Genomic DNA, 15,891 nt, shown 5'->3' with positions numbered 1-15,891 from the left:
AAAGTAGAACTCAACAGCTTGGCCATAGCCCAGTAGATCCTTGACTCTTAACACAGAAGAAAAAAAATCCTAATGTGCCATAAATCAGTTGCAAAAACCAGTCTTTGTTCGTAGGGGTTGTCCCACACATCCAGCTGAAGTTTCTGTGAACTTAAGAGAAGAAAAATACAGTGTATATCGCAAGAAAAAGACACTTAGTGTCTCAGCTGTCCCATATGATGGATTTCTCCATGGCTTGGCTTTGAGCGCCATTATCCCAGAACAAAGATAACACAGACATATTTATTCTCCTACAATTAATAATTAAGGAGAGAATGGCTACTCAATCTGGAGTCTAAAGCTTTAAACCAGGCTAGATGGCACCAGTTTTCCATGTAGCTTTCTGTTGACTACGATGCACCTATTCCCAAGTTGCAGAGCTGAGAACTCGTGGATAGCCATCAATCTTGAACATGACAGGTGCTGTAGCATAAACGCCCCTGAGCAGTCGGAGGGTCAGGTTACCAGCCTTTGTTAGTTAGCTTAGTTGATACTGTTCGTTAATCTTGAACGGTTGTGGTTCAAGAGCCACTGCAAACTCAAATACACAAACTAGACTAACACTTCAGTGTAGCACTGAGGTTGTGCAGCATAGTTAATGCTCTTGTCCTTTCAGATGTGCTATATTAAAGTTTTGGTCTCCCTGCTCATCTGGCTGTAAATAATCCTTTTGCCCAATGTAAAGAAGAGCAGGGGGTTTATCTGGCAACCTAGCATAATTGTGCTGAAATCAAATTGGCTGCTACATTTGGCTACCAAAATGAATCATTGGTTAGGAAAAACTTTGGAATATCCTGAGAATGTGATCTGTTATCTTTTTTTTTAAATGTTTAGAGTACCCAATTCATTTTTTCCAATTAAGGGGTAATTTTAGCATAGCCAATCCACCTACCCTGCATATTTTTGGGTTGTGGGGGCGAAACCCACGCAAACACGGGGAGAATATGCAAACTCCACATGGACAGTTACCCAGAGCCGGGATCGGACCTGGGACCTCGGCGCCGTGAGGCCGCAGTGCTAACCAACTGTGTCACCGTGCTATCTCAACGTAAATTATTTGCTCCTTAGAAAAGTGACATTTCATTGAGGGATTCCATGTAAACTTAGATGCACTTCTGTTCTAATTTCTGAAAGACCATGTTTTTTTTTTTCTTTTTTTTTTAAATTTAGAATATCCAATTCATTTTTTCCAATTAAGGGGCAATTTAACGTGGTCAATCCACCTAACCTGCACATCTTTGGGTTGTGGGGGTGAAACCCACGCAGACACAGGGAGAATGTGCAAACTCCTCGCAGACAGTGACCCAGGGCCGGGATTCGAACCCGGGTCCTCAGCGCCGTAGGCAGCAATGCTAATCACTGTGCCACCGTGCCGCCCTGAAAGACCATGTTAAGTCATCAAAGGAATGCATTAATAATTGAAGGTTGTTTGTTCGCATGTATTATTGGAAATAATGGCCCGTCAGTGACACAGAATAGAAAATTGGGCGACATCGTGGATTTAAATCCAACCCAGGGTGATGGACCCTTACAGTCAGCCGAGAAATGTTCCACCCTATTTGGGATGAGGTCGGGCAGCGTTAATCAAGTTCCTAGTGGGTTTGTGGCTATGCCTTAATTTAAATGATTTGTGAGAGGATGTGAGGCTGCAGATAATCATGTTCCTACAGTAAAGTTACACTTCTGAGGCTGAGACGCAGTTGGACATGGTGCAGAGATTTTGTGGCAGCAGAGTGGTCATGTTACTGGACTAGAAATCCAGAGACCTGGACAAACAATCTGGAGACCTGAATTAAAATTCCACCTTAGCAGCTGGGAAATTAAATATAATAATTCAAAAATCTGGAATTTGAAAAAATGGTGACCAAGAACCCAGTAGATTGTCATTAGAAACCCATCTGATTCCCTAATGCCAAAGACCCGCTGTCCTTGCCCAGTCCTGTATGTGACTCACAATCTTCCCTCTGAAATGGCCTGGGTCCCCACCATCACTACCTTGAGGGCAATTAGGATGGGCAATAAATACCTGTCTTTCCTGGTTAGCACTACAGTCTCACGGCACTGAGGTCCCAGGTTCGATCCCGGCTCTGGGTCACTGTCCATGTGGAGTTTGCACATTCTCCCCGTGTTTGCGTGGGTTTCACCCCCACAACACAATGATGTGCAATGTAGGTGGATTGAACATCCACCTACGGCACAATAGCATTGTGGATAGCACAATCGCTTCACAGCTCCAGGGTCCCAGGTTCGATTCCGGCTTGGGTCACTGTCTGTGCGGAGTCTGCACATCCTCCCGGTGTGTGCGTGGGTTTCCTCCGGGTGCTCCGGTTTCCTCCCACAGTCCAAATATGTGCAAGTTAGGTGGATTGGACATGATAAATTGCCCTTAGTGTCCGAAATTGCCCTTAGTGTTGGGTGGGGTTACTGGGTTATGGGGATAGGGTGGAGGTGTTAACCTTGGGTAGGGTGCTCTTTCCAGGAGGCAGTGCAGACTCGATGGGTCGAATGGCCCCCTTCTGCACTGTAAATTCTATGATCTATGAAATTGCCCCTTAATTGGAAAAAATGAATTGGGTGCTCTAAATTTTTTTTTAAAATCTGTCTTTCCAGTGGTACCCACATGTGAATTGGCAGGGAAATAAGGCATCTAGAAGTACCTTATTAAATATTCCACTCTAGCATTCATACCTCGCATAGCAAAAGGAAAGATGCTAAAATCTGATCCTTGTGCTGAGCCTCAGGATTCTGCTTTATTGCAGATGTCTACTTCTAAACAACATAACTTATCTACTCAAGCAAATATTTTTTTCTGTGAGCATTACCAACTGCACGATCCCTGCAACCTTTAAAGGGACTGGGTAATACCTGGATACTACGGCTCAGAGCAATCTCGTATGGCAAGGAATTCAATGCTTGTAACACTGTTTAAAAATTAAATATTTTTCTGCCTGTTGGGGAGTGTTCATAACTAACACTACTTTGAACACCTGTAAAAATACACTCATACTTGTATGTTGCCATTAGAGTATATTTCTGTTGCCGGTCTTTGACAACTCAATTTCCATGATCCACAAACTTCATGTTCGAAGTGCAGCTTCCTTATATCCTGTCCTTCACTTACTGTTATACTCACCACCTATGCGTGTACATGCTAATTTACTGCTCTCTGCTTTGATATCCTCATTCTCTCTAGCTTCTTCTGCGATTTTGTACACCGCTTTCTGCTGTCCTGCATCTCCCTGTCCTGTCCAAAGTGCAGGATTCAACTGTTGTTTTGTGCATCCCTATTTTCCGGATCTCCTTAAAATTACCCTTCTATCCCTATAAACATAGAACATAGAACAGTACAGCACAGAACAGGCCCTTCGGCCCTCGATGTTGTGCCGAACAATGATCACCCCACTTAAACCCACGTAACCCGTATACCCGTAACCCAACAATCCCCCCATTAACCTTACACTACGGGCAATTTAGCATGGCCAATCCACCTAACCCGCACATCTTTGGACTGTGGGAGGAAACCGGAGCACCCGGAGGAAACCCACGCGCACACGGGGAGGACGTGCAGACTCCACACAGACAGTGACCCAGCCGGGAATCGAACCTGGGACCCTGGAGCTGTGAAGCAGTGATGCTAACCACCATGCTACCGTGAGGCCCCTCCAACATTTGCTCAAAACACATTTTTTTGACTTATAATTTTGATTCCTGTTCCTAACCTATCCCTACATAACTTGATATCCATTCTGCTATGCCTTTTTATTGTGAAGAACCTTGGTATTTTTTTTCTTGCACTAAAGAAGTTTTTTGAGGTTAGAATCAGGTGATCTTATTGAAACATATAGGATTCTGAGGGGGCTTGATGTGTTAGATGCTGAAAGAATATTTTCCCATGTGAGACAATCTAGAAAGAGGGGGATATAGTTTCAGGTTGAGGAATAGCCCAGTTAAAATTGAGGTGGAGGAATTTCGTCGGAGGGTCATGTACCTTGGAATTCTCTACGCCAGAGAGCTATGACAGGTTTTGACTATTTTCCAGGATGATGGAGATTTTTGGAATATAGGGAAGTCCAGACTTATGGGGAACAGTCAGTAAAGTAGGTGGAGTTGAGGTCAAGATCAAATCAAATCATGAACTTATTGAATGATGGAGAAGGCTTGGACTTTGAGCTAATCTTGCTCCTTGTTCTTGTCACATTGTAAATGAGAGTTGTTGACAGAATAAACTTCTATATTTATCTCCCCTGTTCTTTATCGAGAACCGTTTTACCTATTTCTCCCCTCATCTGAGTGGGTTTCCTCCGGGTGCTTCGGTTTCCTGCCATTGTCCAAAGAAGTGCAGATTAGGTGGATTGGCCATGCTAAATTGCTCAAGTAAAAATCGATTAGACCCATTTGGAGTACTGAGACTAGTTCTGGGCACCACACCGTAGAAAGGATATTTTGGCCTCGATTGGACTGCAACATACCAGCCTCCCCGAACAGGCGCCATATTTACCTATGACCAAGCAGGCCAGCAGCACGGTTCGATTCCCGTACCAGCCTCCCCGGACAGGCGCCGGAATGTGGCGACTAGGGGCTTTTCACAGTAACTTCATTGAAGCCTACTCGTGACAATAAAGCGATTTTCATTTTCATTTCATTTAAAAATATTGTATTTATCCTGTCAAAGGGAGAATGAGACAAGGTTATTTGAAAGCACTGCGGCTTTCAATGTACAGTTGATTTAAAACTTCCAGTTATATCTGAACAAATGTAGCATTGCAGATTTATTTTTCCAGTTGTTGCCTCCAGCCACCCACTTTTGGGGAAACGTACCTTTGTGGGAGAAGTCAAATTGACTGAATAACTTGAAGCTGATGCACACAAAAATGTGGATCTCTGCAGCTAACTCACAATTAATTTACCTGAATATCAAACTTGGGAATACAGGAATTTGAAGCAAATATTTGTGCCTTGCATGAAATATTACAGGAAGTGCAAACTCAATGTGTGTATGCACACAAAGTAGAGAAAAGTTTGATTGCCGTTTTTAAAAAAAAAAGCATGAGACCCTTGGCTTAGAGGCGTTGCATACACAGGCAAGGAAATTCTGCCAAATCTTGGTAAAACATGAGTTGGACCTCTGATGTATAGTTAATTTCTGGACACCACACTTCAGATAGATGACCAAAGGCGTTGGTGATGTCGTAGTCAATATTTTTCCCGCTTCTGGACTGTGATAGAAAGATTCAACAATGTCCAATAAGAAAACAAAACAAAGCTTTATTTGCGAATTACAACTGCACGCAGAAATGGCTGAAACTTGGAGTTGGAGAGCAGTCAAATACAAACTGCTGGAGTCTGCGCTGTTAGAGAAAAAGGACAATATTTATACATTCTATGAATCAAGATTACGTGAATACAGCTTGGTCAGGAATTCGATCAGAAGTAAAAACATAAGCAATATTATAAAACTGGCGTCACCTTGCTGACCTTTCAGGACTCGGGATCTCATATCATTATCTTGTCTTTTGATCGCATGTTTAAGAAACGGAGCAGACTTGTTTAAGTATCGTAAGAGACTAGTTCTGGCCCATCTTGTCGTATTCAGACTGCTTTGGGTTATGACGAGTTAGTTTAATCAGAGTTTACAGAGTCATGCAGTTTTTGGAACAACTTGACCTTTCCTGATCTTATTCAGGCTTTAGGTTATGTGCTTTTCTTACATTGTACCAAAAGTTGACCGGTTTTCCCAGAATGCCATTAGTTACTTTGTACAACATCACAGTGAGGGCGCAGAAGACATTAGAATCGTACCAGCAATGAGAAACATTGAAATACGAGTAGTCCAGTCAGCTCCTCGGGCCTGACCAGCCATTTATAATCTTTTTTAGTGTCACAAGTAGGCTTACATTAACAGGGCAATAAAGTTACTGTGAAAATCCCCATCTGTATCCACTGTTCGGGTACACCGAGGGAGAATTCAGAATTTCCAATTTGCTTAACAAGCATGTCTTTCGGGATTTGTGCGAATGAGATCATGGCTCATCTGTGGCCTAACTCCATATACCTGCCTTGGGGCCCACGCCCCTTAATATCTTTAACAAAAATCATCTCCGATTTAAAATTAACAACTGATCTAGCTTCAATTGCTGTTTGTGGGAGTGTTCCAAACTTCCTCCGCCCTTTGCGTGAAGAGGTGCTTCCTAACACCTCTCCTTAACTGCCTAGCCGTAAATCTTTAGACTATGTCCCCTAGTTTTAGGGTCTTCAACCAGTGGAAAGAGTTTTTTAAAAATCCTGTCTTTCCCTGTTAATATCTTCAACACTTTGATCAGATCACCCTTTAATCTTCTAAATTCGTGTCATCTCTCTTTGTAACTTAACCCCTGTAATCCAGGTATCATTTTTGTAAACCTATGTGAATGAAAATGAAAATCGCTTATTGTCACAAGTAGGCTTCAAATGAAGTTACTGTGAAAAGCCCCTAGTGGTCACATTCCGGTGCTGGTACATGCTGGTAAGTTGCAGTCCAATCGAGGCCAAAATATCCTTTCTACGGTGTGGTGCCCAGAACTAGTCTCAGTACTCCAAATGGGTCTAATCGATTTTTACTTGAGCAATTTAGCATGGCCAATCCACCTAATCTGCACTTTAGACAATGGCAGGAAACCGAAGCACCCGGAGGAAACCCACTCAGATGAGGGGAGAAGTGGAAACAGTCACCCAAAGCCAGAATTGAACCTGGGTCCCTGACACTGTGAGGCAGCAGCGCTAACCATTGTGCCACTATTGGGTTATACCCCATAAACTGTCCCTCAGCAGTGATGCTTTATTTGCTTGTTTATTGTTTTCCTCTTCTGGCTTAACCTGTATACTTATACTTTTGCCATTAGTTTCAATTTGTGAAATTGGGTTCCTGGCTATTTCTTTGCTCTCTGCCTACTTGTTTTTAGAACTGTAATGACTTCCCCTGAGCGCCCCCCCCCCCCCCCCCCCCCCCCTCCATTTACTAGTTCAAAGTCCTTGTGACAACCCTATTTATCCTTCAGTTAATTGGGGAGGCTGCATGTTTCTCAGTGCAGAGAAGGGTTCTCCTTAAAGCAGAGAAAGTTAAGAGCAGATTTATTGGACTTTTCAAAGAAAATAAATGGCTTGCTAAGTGAATAAGAAAAAACTGTCTTCATTGATTTAAGGGTTGGTAACCAGATCAGCAAAATACTCAGGAACTATGTGTAGGTTAGGTAGAGTCACGGGGATAAGGGTGGCTGAGTGGGCCGAGATGGGGTGCTCTGAGGGTTGGTGCAGACTCAATGGACCAACTGACCTTCTGCACTATAGGGATTCTATGGATATGAGGAAACTGTTTCACAGCAGGTGATCCCTCCAAATTTTCATCCCTGCCACAGTATCAGAGTTACGAAAGACCTCCTACGTGATTCTGACAAAGGTGAACTATCACGTTCTTCTCCACTAGTCTGCATCTGTTGATCACACCATCCTCCTCCAAAGCCGTTTCACTATTGTCTGGTTCCCAGCTGGTTCTAATCTTATCTGTCTAATCATAGCCAGAGGATCACTTCCAGTGGCTTCTCTTCCTCTTTCACTAGCTTTGGTTTCTCTCCCAACCTGCCAAAATCTATTTCATCCTATTTCTCATGTACGTGCTGCTGCTCAGCAGCATCATCCAAAAGCATAGCATTACTTCTAAAGTAAACTGATGTCCAGTAATGGAGGAGCAGAAATTTACTCCAATTAAATATCTGGAAGACTGAAGCCATTCATCTCGGTCCTCGCTCCAAACTCTGTTTCCTAGCAACCGGCTGTATCCTCTCCCTGGCAGCAGTCTGAGATTAAGCCAGTCTGTCCACAACCTTGGTGTCACATTTAATTGTGAGAGGAGTTTCTAACCACATGCTTAAGTTACCAGTAAGATGTCTGACTTCACCCCATCTTCTCAACTCTCAGCTGCTGAAACTTTCATACATTGTTTCTTTACCTCTAGACTTGATGTTCCAACATACTCCTGCCTGATCTCTCTCACTACCTTTCGTAAACTTGAGGTTGTCCAAAGCTCTGTGGCCTGTGTCTTCACTTCAACCAATTTTTTTTCACCTATCGCCCCTGTGCTTGCTGACCTATGTTGGCTCTGGTCAAGCAATGTCTTGATTTTAAAATTTTCACCCTAGTTTTCAGATCTCTCCATAGCTTTGCTCCCTATTTGTAATTTTCTCCAGCTCCATCTGTGTCTGAGATAGCTATACTCCTCTCTTTCTGGTGCCTTGCATATTTGTGATTTTAATGATTCCAGCATTGAAGTTGCATGTGCTCTTAATCGAACAGTTCGGATGGGGCAATTTTTGTACAGTGTGCAGGAGGGTTTCCAGACACTATGTGGATAGGCCGACAAGAGAGGGTGCCACATTGTATTTGGTACTGGGTAATGAACCGGGCCGAGTGTTAGATTTGTTTGTGGGAGAGCATTTTGGAGATAGTGACCACAATTCGGTGTCTTTCACTATTGCAATGGAGAGGGATAGGGCCATAAGGCAGGGCAAGGTTTATAATTGGGGGAGGGGTAATTATGATGCGATTAGGCAAGAATTAGGGAGCATAAGATGGGAACAGAAACTGTCAGGGAAAGGCACAAATGAAAAGTGGAGCTTGTTCAAGGAACAAATACTGCGTGTCCTTGATAGGTACGTCCCTGTCAGGCAGGGAGGAAATGGCCGTGTGAGGGAACCATGGTTCACAAGAGGTTGAATGTCTTGTCAAGAGGAAAAAGGAAGCGTATGTAAGGATGAACATAGAACATTACAGCGCTGTACAGGCCCTTCGGCCCTCTGTTGCGCCGACCTGTGAAACCCCTCTAAAGCCCATCTACACTATTCCCTTATTTTCCATATGCCTATCCAATGACCATTTGAATGCCCTTAGTGTTGGCGAGTCCACTACTGTTTCAGGCAGGGCATTCCATGCCCGTACTACTCTCTGAGTAAAGAACCTACCTCTGACATCTATCTCCCCTCAATTTAAAGCTATGTCCCCTCGTGCTAGACATCACCATCCTAGGAAAAAGGCTCTCACTGTCCACCCTATCTGATCATCTTGTATGCCTCAATTAAGTCACCTCTTAACCTTCTCTAACGAAAACAGCCTCAAGTCCCTCAGCCTTTCCTCATAAGATCTTCCCTCCATACCAGGCAACATCCTGGTAAATCTCCTCTGCACCCTTTCCAATGCTTCCACATCCTTCCTATAATGCAGCGACCAGAACTGCACGCAATACTCCAAATGCGGCCACACCAGAGTTTTGTACAACTGCAACATGACCTCATGGCTCTGAAACTCAATTCCTCTACCAATAAAAGCTAACATACTGTACGCCTTCTTAACAACCCTCAACCTGGGTGGCAACTTTCAGGGATCTATGGACATGGACACCGAGAACACTCTGCTCATCCACACTACCAAGAATCTTACCATTGGCCCAGTACTCTGTCTTCCTGTTATTCCTTCCAAAATGAATCACCTCACACTTTTCTGCATTAAACTCCATTTGCCTCCTGTCAGCCCAGCTCTGCAGCTTATCTATGTCCCTCTGTAACTTGTAACATCCTTCTGCACTCCCCACAACTCCACCGACTTTAGTGTCATCTGCAAATTTACTCACCCATCCAGGTCATTTATAAAAATGACAAACAGCAGTGGTCCCAAAACAGATCCTTGTAGTACACCACTAGTAACTGGACTCCAGTCTGAACATTTCCCATTAACTACCACCCTTTGTCTTCTTCCAGCTAGCCAATTTCTGATCCAAACTGCTAAATCACCCTGAATCCCATGCCTCTGTATTTTCTGCAATAGCCCACCATGTGGAACCTTATCATACGCTTTACTGAAATCCATAAACATCACATCAAGGAAAACAAGGTAGCAAGGAATGAGCTTTAAAAAAAAGGGCTTAGGAGAGCTGGGGGGGGGGCGCATGAGAAGAACTTGGCGGATCGGATCAAGGAAAACCCCGAGGCTTTTTACTCTTGTGAGAAATAAATGAATGACCGGTCAAGGACAGTAGTGGGAACTTGTGCATGGAGTCAGAAGAAATAGGAGAGGCGTTGAATGAATACTTTTCTTCAGTGTTCACAAAGGAGAGAGGCCATGTTTTTGAAGATGAGTGTGAGATACATGCTGGAGGAGGTAGATGTACTGTATTAGCAATTTTGAAAAACCTTGGGGTCGACAAGTCCCCTGAGCCAGATGGGATATATCCAAGGACTCTTTGGGAGGCAAGGGATGAGATTGCAGAGCCGTTGATCTTTGGGTCCTCACTGTCCACGGAGATAGTGCCAGAGGACTGGAGAGTGGTGAATGTTGTTCCTCTGTTCAAGAAAGGGAATAGGAATGACCTGGTAATTATAGGCCGGTTAGTCTTCGGTGGTCGGTAAGTTAATGGAAAAGGTCCTGAAGGATAGAATTTATGACCAATTGGAAAGATGCAGCTTAATCCGGGATAGTCAACACAGATTCGTGAAGGGTAAGTCTTGCCTCACAAATTTGATTGAATTCTTTGAGGAGGTAACTAAGTGTGTAGATGAAGGTAGAGCAGTTGATGTCGTATACATGGATTTTAGTAAGGCGTTTGATAAGGTTCCCCATGGTCGGCTTATGAAGAAAGTAAGGAGGTGTGGGACAGAGGGAAATTTGGCCAATTGGATATGTAATTGGCTATCACATACAAAACAGAGTGGTGGTGGTGGATGAAAAATTTTCAGACTGGAGACCAGTTACCAGCGGTGTACCACAGGGATCAGTGCTGGGTCCTTTGCTATCTGTGATTTTTATCAATGACTTGGAGGAGGGGGCTGAAGGGTGGGTCAGTGAATTTGCTGATGACACCCAGATTGGTGGATGAGGTGGAGGGCTGTTGTAGGCTGCAAAGAGACATTGATAGGATGCAAAGCTGGGCCGAAAAATGGCAGATGGAGTTTAACCCTGATAAGTGCATGGTGATTAATATTGGTAGAAAAAATTTGAATGCGTATTACAGGGTCAACGGCAGGGTTCTGAGGAATGTGGAGGAACAGAGAGATCTTGGGGTTCATGTCCACAGATCTCTGAAGGTTGCCACTCAAGTGGATAGAGCCGTGAGGAAGGCCTATAGTGTGTTAGTGTTTATTAACAGGGGGCTTGAGTTTAAGAGCCGCGGGGGTATGCTGCAACTGTACATTACCCTGGTGAGACCACATTTGGAGTATTGTGTGCAGTTCTGGTCACCTCACTATAGGAAGGATGTGGAAGCATTGGAAGGGTGCAAAGGAGATTTACCAGGATGCTGCCTGGTTTGCAGGATAGGTCTTATGAGGAAAGGTTGAGGGAGCCAGGGCTTTTCTCTTTGGAGCGGAGGAAGATGAGAGGCGACTTAGAGGTTTATAAGATGATGAGGGGGTAGATAGAGTGGACGTTCAGAGACTATTTCCTCGGGTGGATGTAGCTGTTACAAGGGGGCATAACTATAAGGTTCAGGGTGGGCGATAGGAGGGATGTCCGAGGTAGATTCTTTATTCAGAGTGGTTAGGGTGTGGAATGGATTGCCTGCTGTGATAGTGGAGTCGGACACTTTAGGAACAAGGTTATTGGATAGGCACATGGAGCACACCAGAATGACAGGGAGTAGAATAGCTTAATCTTGGTTTTGGACAATGCTCGGCACAATGTCGAGGGCCGAAGGGCCTGTTCTGTGCTGTACTGTTCTATGTTCTTGAATACGCTCTCTACACTGCTCCTCCTGTCAACTGCGCTTTTGTTCTGTTAAGGCACTCCATAACACCTACACTCTCCTTGTTTGATCAGTATCATATTTTGTTCTCTAATCCTGTTGAAGCACTCTGATGTTTTATAACATTAAAACTCTAATATATATGAATAAATAAAAAGATAAGCTGTTGCACTACTAAAAAGCTGGCGTGGACACGATGAGGCAACTGGCCTGCTCCTGTGCTGTAGCACTCTATGAATCCATCAGCAAATTCATAACTGAACTGTAACAACTACTGTCCTGTTGTAAAGGACCTGGAGGTCCGAAAGAGCCCATTCCAAAGCAGCATTATAGAGCACTCCATGTTTACCAAAGATTATTTAGATGTCACACAAGGCAGAGCTGTCACAAGGCAGAGCTGCTGACATTTCTCTTGTTGACAGGCCCCATCACATTTTTCCCTCAGTGCCACTTTCAACAGTATTTGAATAATGAAAAATATTATCTGTTTAGGAAACTACTTATAGACATACCCATCATTCACACAACACAATCTCTCCCAGGAAGGTCTTGCCAAGATGTGCTTGGTTAATAATTTTGTTGTTCAATATGGGTCAGTTTCTGGTCAATGGTGCCATTGGTGTTGGACAGCCATCATTCCTTAAGCTAATATGTTCTGTGACATAGAAGAACAGGGCTGGAAAAGTGGCTTATAGCATTTTTAAATGGTAAATTAGGTTACCATTGTATGAGAACACTAATCAACAATAAATCTGTGATTTGAAAACTTGCTATTCCCAGCAAGGTATTTTTGGAGTTGATAAACACAGGTTCTCCAACAGAACAGCAATAGGTTTTATTTGTATGCACAACCAGTTTTCTGAGGGGCCAGGTAAGGGAAGAATATTTTTTTTTAAATCTTAAATGAACAATGATTTGAATGTCAAATTCCTTTGCATTTGACTTGTGTTGTCATTGAACATCAGCTTATACTATGGTTTTCAAAAAAACAAGGGAGCATCAAAAGATTTGAACTGAATTTAGAGTCCCTTCCTTTGTAACTAGGCAGCCTGGAATAATCAACACTTTAAGAAAAAGATCACTCTGAAGAAATGTATAAAGACCTGGTCTATGATGCCTTGAGTACTGTATCAATATTATCACTTGTAGAATGTTACTGAAGGAATTTAGTGAGTCACTTTTATTTCTAACTTAAATACATGAAGATAATCCCACCTGATTTTACATGTAGCAAAAGCAAGAGGGATTTTTAAATATTAGCAATTGTGGTCCAATTTATATTTCATTTAGTTACAAGTCGGAAGGTAGAAAACATAATCTAATTATCCAAGAAAGGAGAGAAAGCGAAAACAAGGAACTATGGCCAGTTAGCTGGATGAATTTAGTATGGAGAATTCTGGAATCTGTGCAGTTATAAATGCACAAATGGGTAAATCAGCATGGATTTGTGAAAGGGAAATAACGTTTCACAAATCTGTTCAATTTTGAAGTTGTAACTAGGGGGGGACAGGGGAGGAGGAGAAATGTGCATTTAAAATTTCAAAAACACTGGATAAGATATAAAATTAATAGGGGGCAGCACGGTAGCACAAGTGGTTAGGACTGTGGCTTCACAGCGCCAGGGTCCCAGGTTCGATTCCCTGCTGGGTCACTGTCTGTGCGGAGTCTGCACATTCTCTCCGTGGCTGCGTGGGTTTCCTCCCACAGTCCAAAGATGTGCAGGTTAGGTGGATTGGCAATGATAAATTGCCCTTAGTGACCAAAAAAGGTTAGATGGGGTTACCGGGATAGGGTGGAAGTGAGGGCTTAAGTGGGTCGGTGCAGACTCGAGGGGCCAAATGGCCTCCTTCAGTGCTTGAGCCTTGGTTATTTATCATCTATAAACTATTTTGATGAGAAGACCAAGTGTACTGTATCAAACCTGCAGTTGGGCTTGAGTCTACCATGTTCAGATTTGGATTAAAGTACTACCACTTGAGCCATCCTAGGGGTCTGTGGAACACGTACTTACTCTGATCTTGTTGCTCTCCTGACTTCAGACCTTAGACACTGGAAGGGCTCATCGAGCATGCTAAGATATTGTCAATCTTCAGCTCGAGTCTTTAATCTTTGCAGAGTAGTCGCTTTGTAGCACTGAAGTTAATTTATACAAATTGATTTTATAGAAAATCTGTATGCAGATCACCACAAAAGGGACATGATTTTTTTAAATGTTCAACTCAATAAATATTTAAATCCAGGTCATCAAAGGTGCAGAGATTCTTGAAGTACTGCATAGTCTCCCAACAGTCCGGCAGTACCTGTTTTCACTATACGAATGCCGTTATGGGGTCTTCTTCCAGTCTCTTGGTGAGTGTGTCTTTGTTATATATATTCTCTACTTAAGACTAAGTCAAATGAAAAGTTGCAACTTGGAGACAAAGATTCACAATGCTCAAAGTAATTTCATAAAGCAAAAGGTTTCATCAATGCAATGAATACTTGGATTTCTGTATTGAGTCTAGCCTGGTTTTGAGAACCCATGAATGCTTTTCTGACTCCGTTAACAATTTACTTTCCCCCCCTCTTTTAGCTACTGTCGAACAGGCATTAAGAAAAGACTGGCTATTTTCTGCTCACTATCGCTACTATGTACGTGAAATGAGAATTTTGGCGTATAGTCAACTCCTGGAATCTTACCGTTCATTAACACTTACTTACATGGCAGAGGCCTTTGGCGTTGGTGTCGAGTTCATTGATCAGTAAGTTGGTTTCTAACTAGCGTTTATAACTGAATTGTAAATTGTCACCCTTAACATGTAGGAGAAAATGTTTAGTCCAAAGCCTGAGTAACTTGGGTTTTGCTTTGATTCTTCTTCTACTCTTGATACTTCCTTTAATATTACATGCTAGTTTCACAGATTGCATTTCCAACCCTATGTTTATTTAAAAACCACTACTTGGAGAGGGGGTTGGTTGAAGATTAATAGTTGTCTTGATTTGTACAGAGTACAAAAATTACAACCGTAATACTTGACTAATCAAAAAATAAAATATCTACGTTTGATTTGCAGGGAACTATCTCGTTTTATTGCTGCTGGTAGACTACATTGTAAAATAGATAAAGTGAACGAAATAGTAGAAACCAACAGGTATGTAATAAAGAAAATTGATGCACCTTAGTTTAAATTTGCACTGCTCAAGTAGTGTGATCCACAGAAATGTGGACTTAAGTATTTTGATTGTTAATTGTGACCATTATTATTGCAGGCCTGACAGTAAGAACTGGCAGTACCAGGAAACCATAAAGAAAGGAGACCTGCTATTGAACAGAGTCCAGAAACTGTCACGAGTAATAAATATGTAATCTGTTTAAAAGGATGCTCACTCAGCATATGCAATGGCCATTTAAGTTTTGAATTGTTCTAGTTACTTCTCCAAACTTGACCTTTTCATATTTACGAATCATGGGTTTAGTTTGTGCCATTGTTAAACCTTTATGTACATGTAGTCCAACAATTTGAGCAACTGTATATAATAAACACCCACAGCATGTTTTCCAAATAGAGGCTCATGTATTTCACAGAATTGGTATATTTAAAGAATAGGCTGAAATTCCAATAATGATATCAAAGGATGTATTTCTGAACTTTGATACACTGGGAAATTAAATGTTTTCTACTGTCTTTGCATTTCTTAATTTATGGAGAAATTATTTACAAATTTTTAATTTCCAACAGTAACTAGAATTTGTGTAACATGTTTGAGGCCAAACATGGAACTAATCTTACACAGGTGGCTAGAGAAAATACTATTGGTAGAAACAGCAACTCATGTACAACTCTATTTTAAAATTCTGAAACTGGATTTTTAAAGTACAAGTTCGACAAAGGATAGAAGGAATCTATTCTAGTTCTTGCAACAAAGCCATGAAAGAGTTCCTGAATAATCAAATACATTAGTATTTTTCACACCACAAGTTAACAAATAATGACAAAATACATGTTTAGACTCGTTACAGGATGTGGGTAAATTCAGCATTTATTGTCCTTTAAATACAAAAGTGGCTTAATAGGTGAGTGCAGTTAAGATTCAACAGCATTGCTGTGAAC

General features: G+C 42.2%; 1 protein-coding gene across 1 annotated transcript in view; it reads left to right on the top strand.

Annotated features, from left to right (window-relative positions):
- Window positions 1–15,465, top strand: part of psmd6 (proteasome 26S subunit, non-ATPase 6) — a 34,973-nt gene extending 19,508 nt beyond the window's left edge. Inside the window, exons 4-7 of the mRNA XM_038810568.1 lie at window positions 14,041–14,149; window positions 14,373–14,541; window positions 14,854–14,931; window positions 15,050–15,465. Of these exons, the coding sequence (XP_038666496.1) occupies window positions 14,041–14,149; window positions 14,373–14,541; window positions 14,854–14,931; window positions 15,050–15,146 (453 nt within the window). The 3' untranslated portion in view covers window positions 15,147–15,465. The remainder of the gene's footprint in view (window positions 1–14,040; window positions 14,150–14,372; window positions 14,542–14,853; window positions 14,932–15,049) is intronic.
- The last annotated feature ends 426 nt before the right edge of the window (window positions 15,466–15,891 follow it).

This window comes from Scyliorhinus canicula, chromosome 11 (genome assembly GCF_902713615.1).
Source record: "Scyliorhinus canicula chromosome 11, sScyCan1.1, whole genome shotgun sequence".
In the NCBI taxonomy this organism is placed as follows: domain Eukaryota; kingdom Metazoa; phylum Chordata; class Chondrichthyes; order Carcharhiniformes; family Scyliorhinidae; genus Scyliorhinus; species Scyliorhinus canicula.
This window is presented reverse-complemented; position numbering and strand designations above follow the sequence as displayed.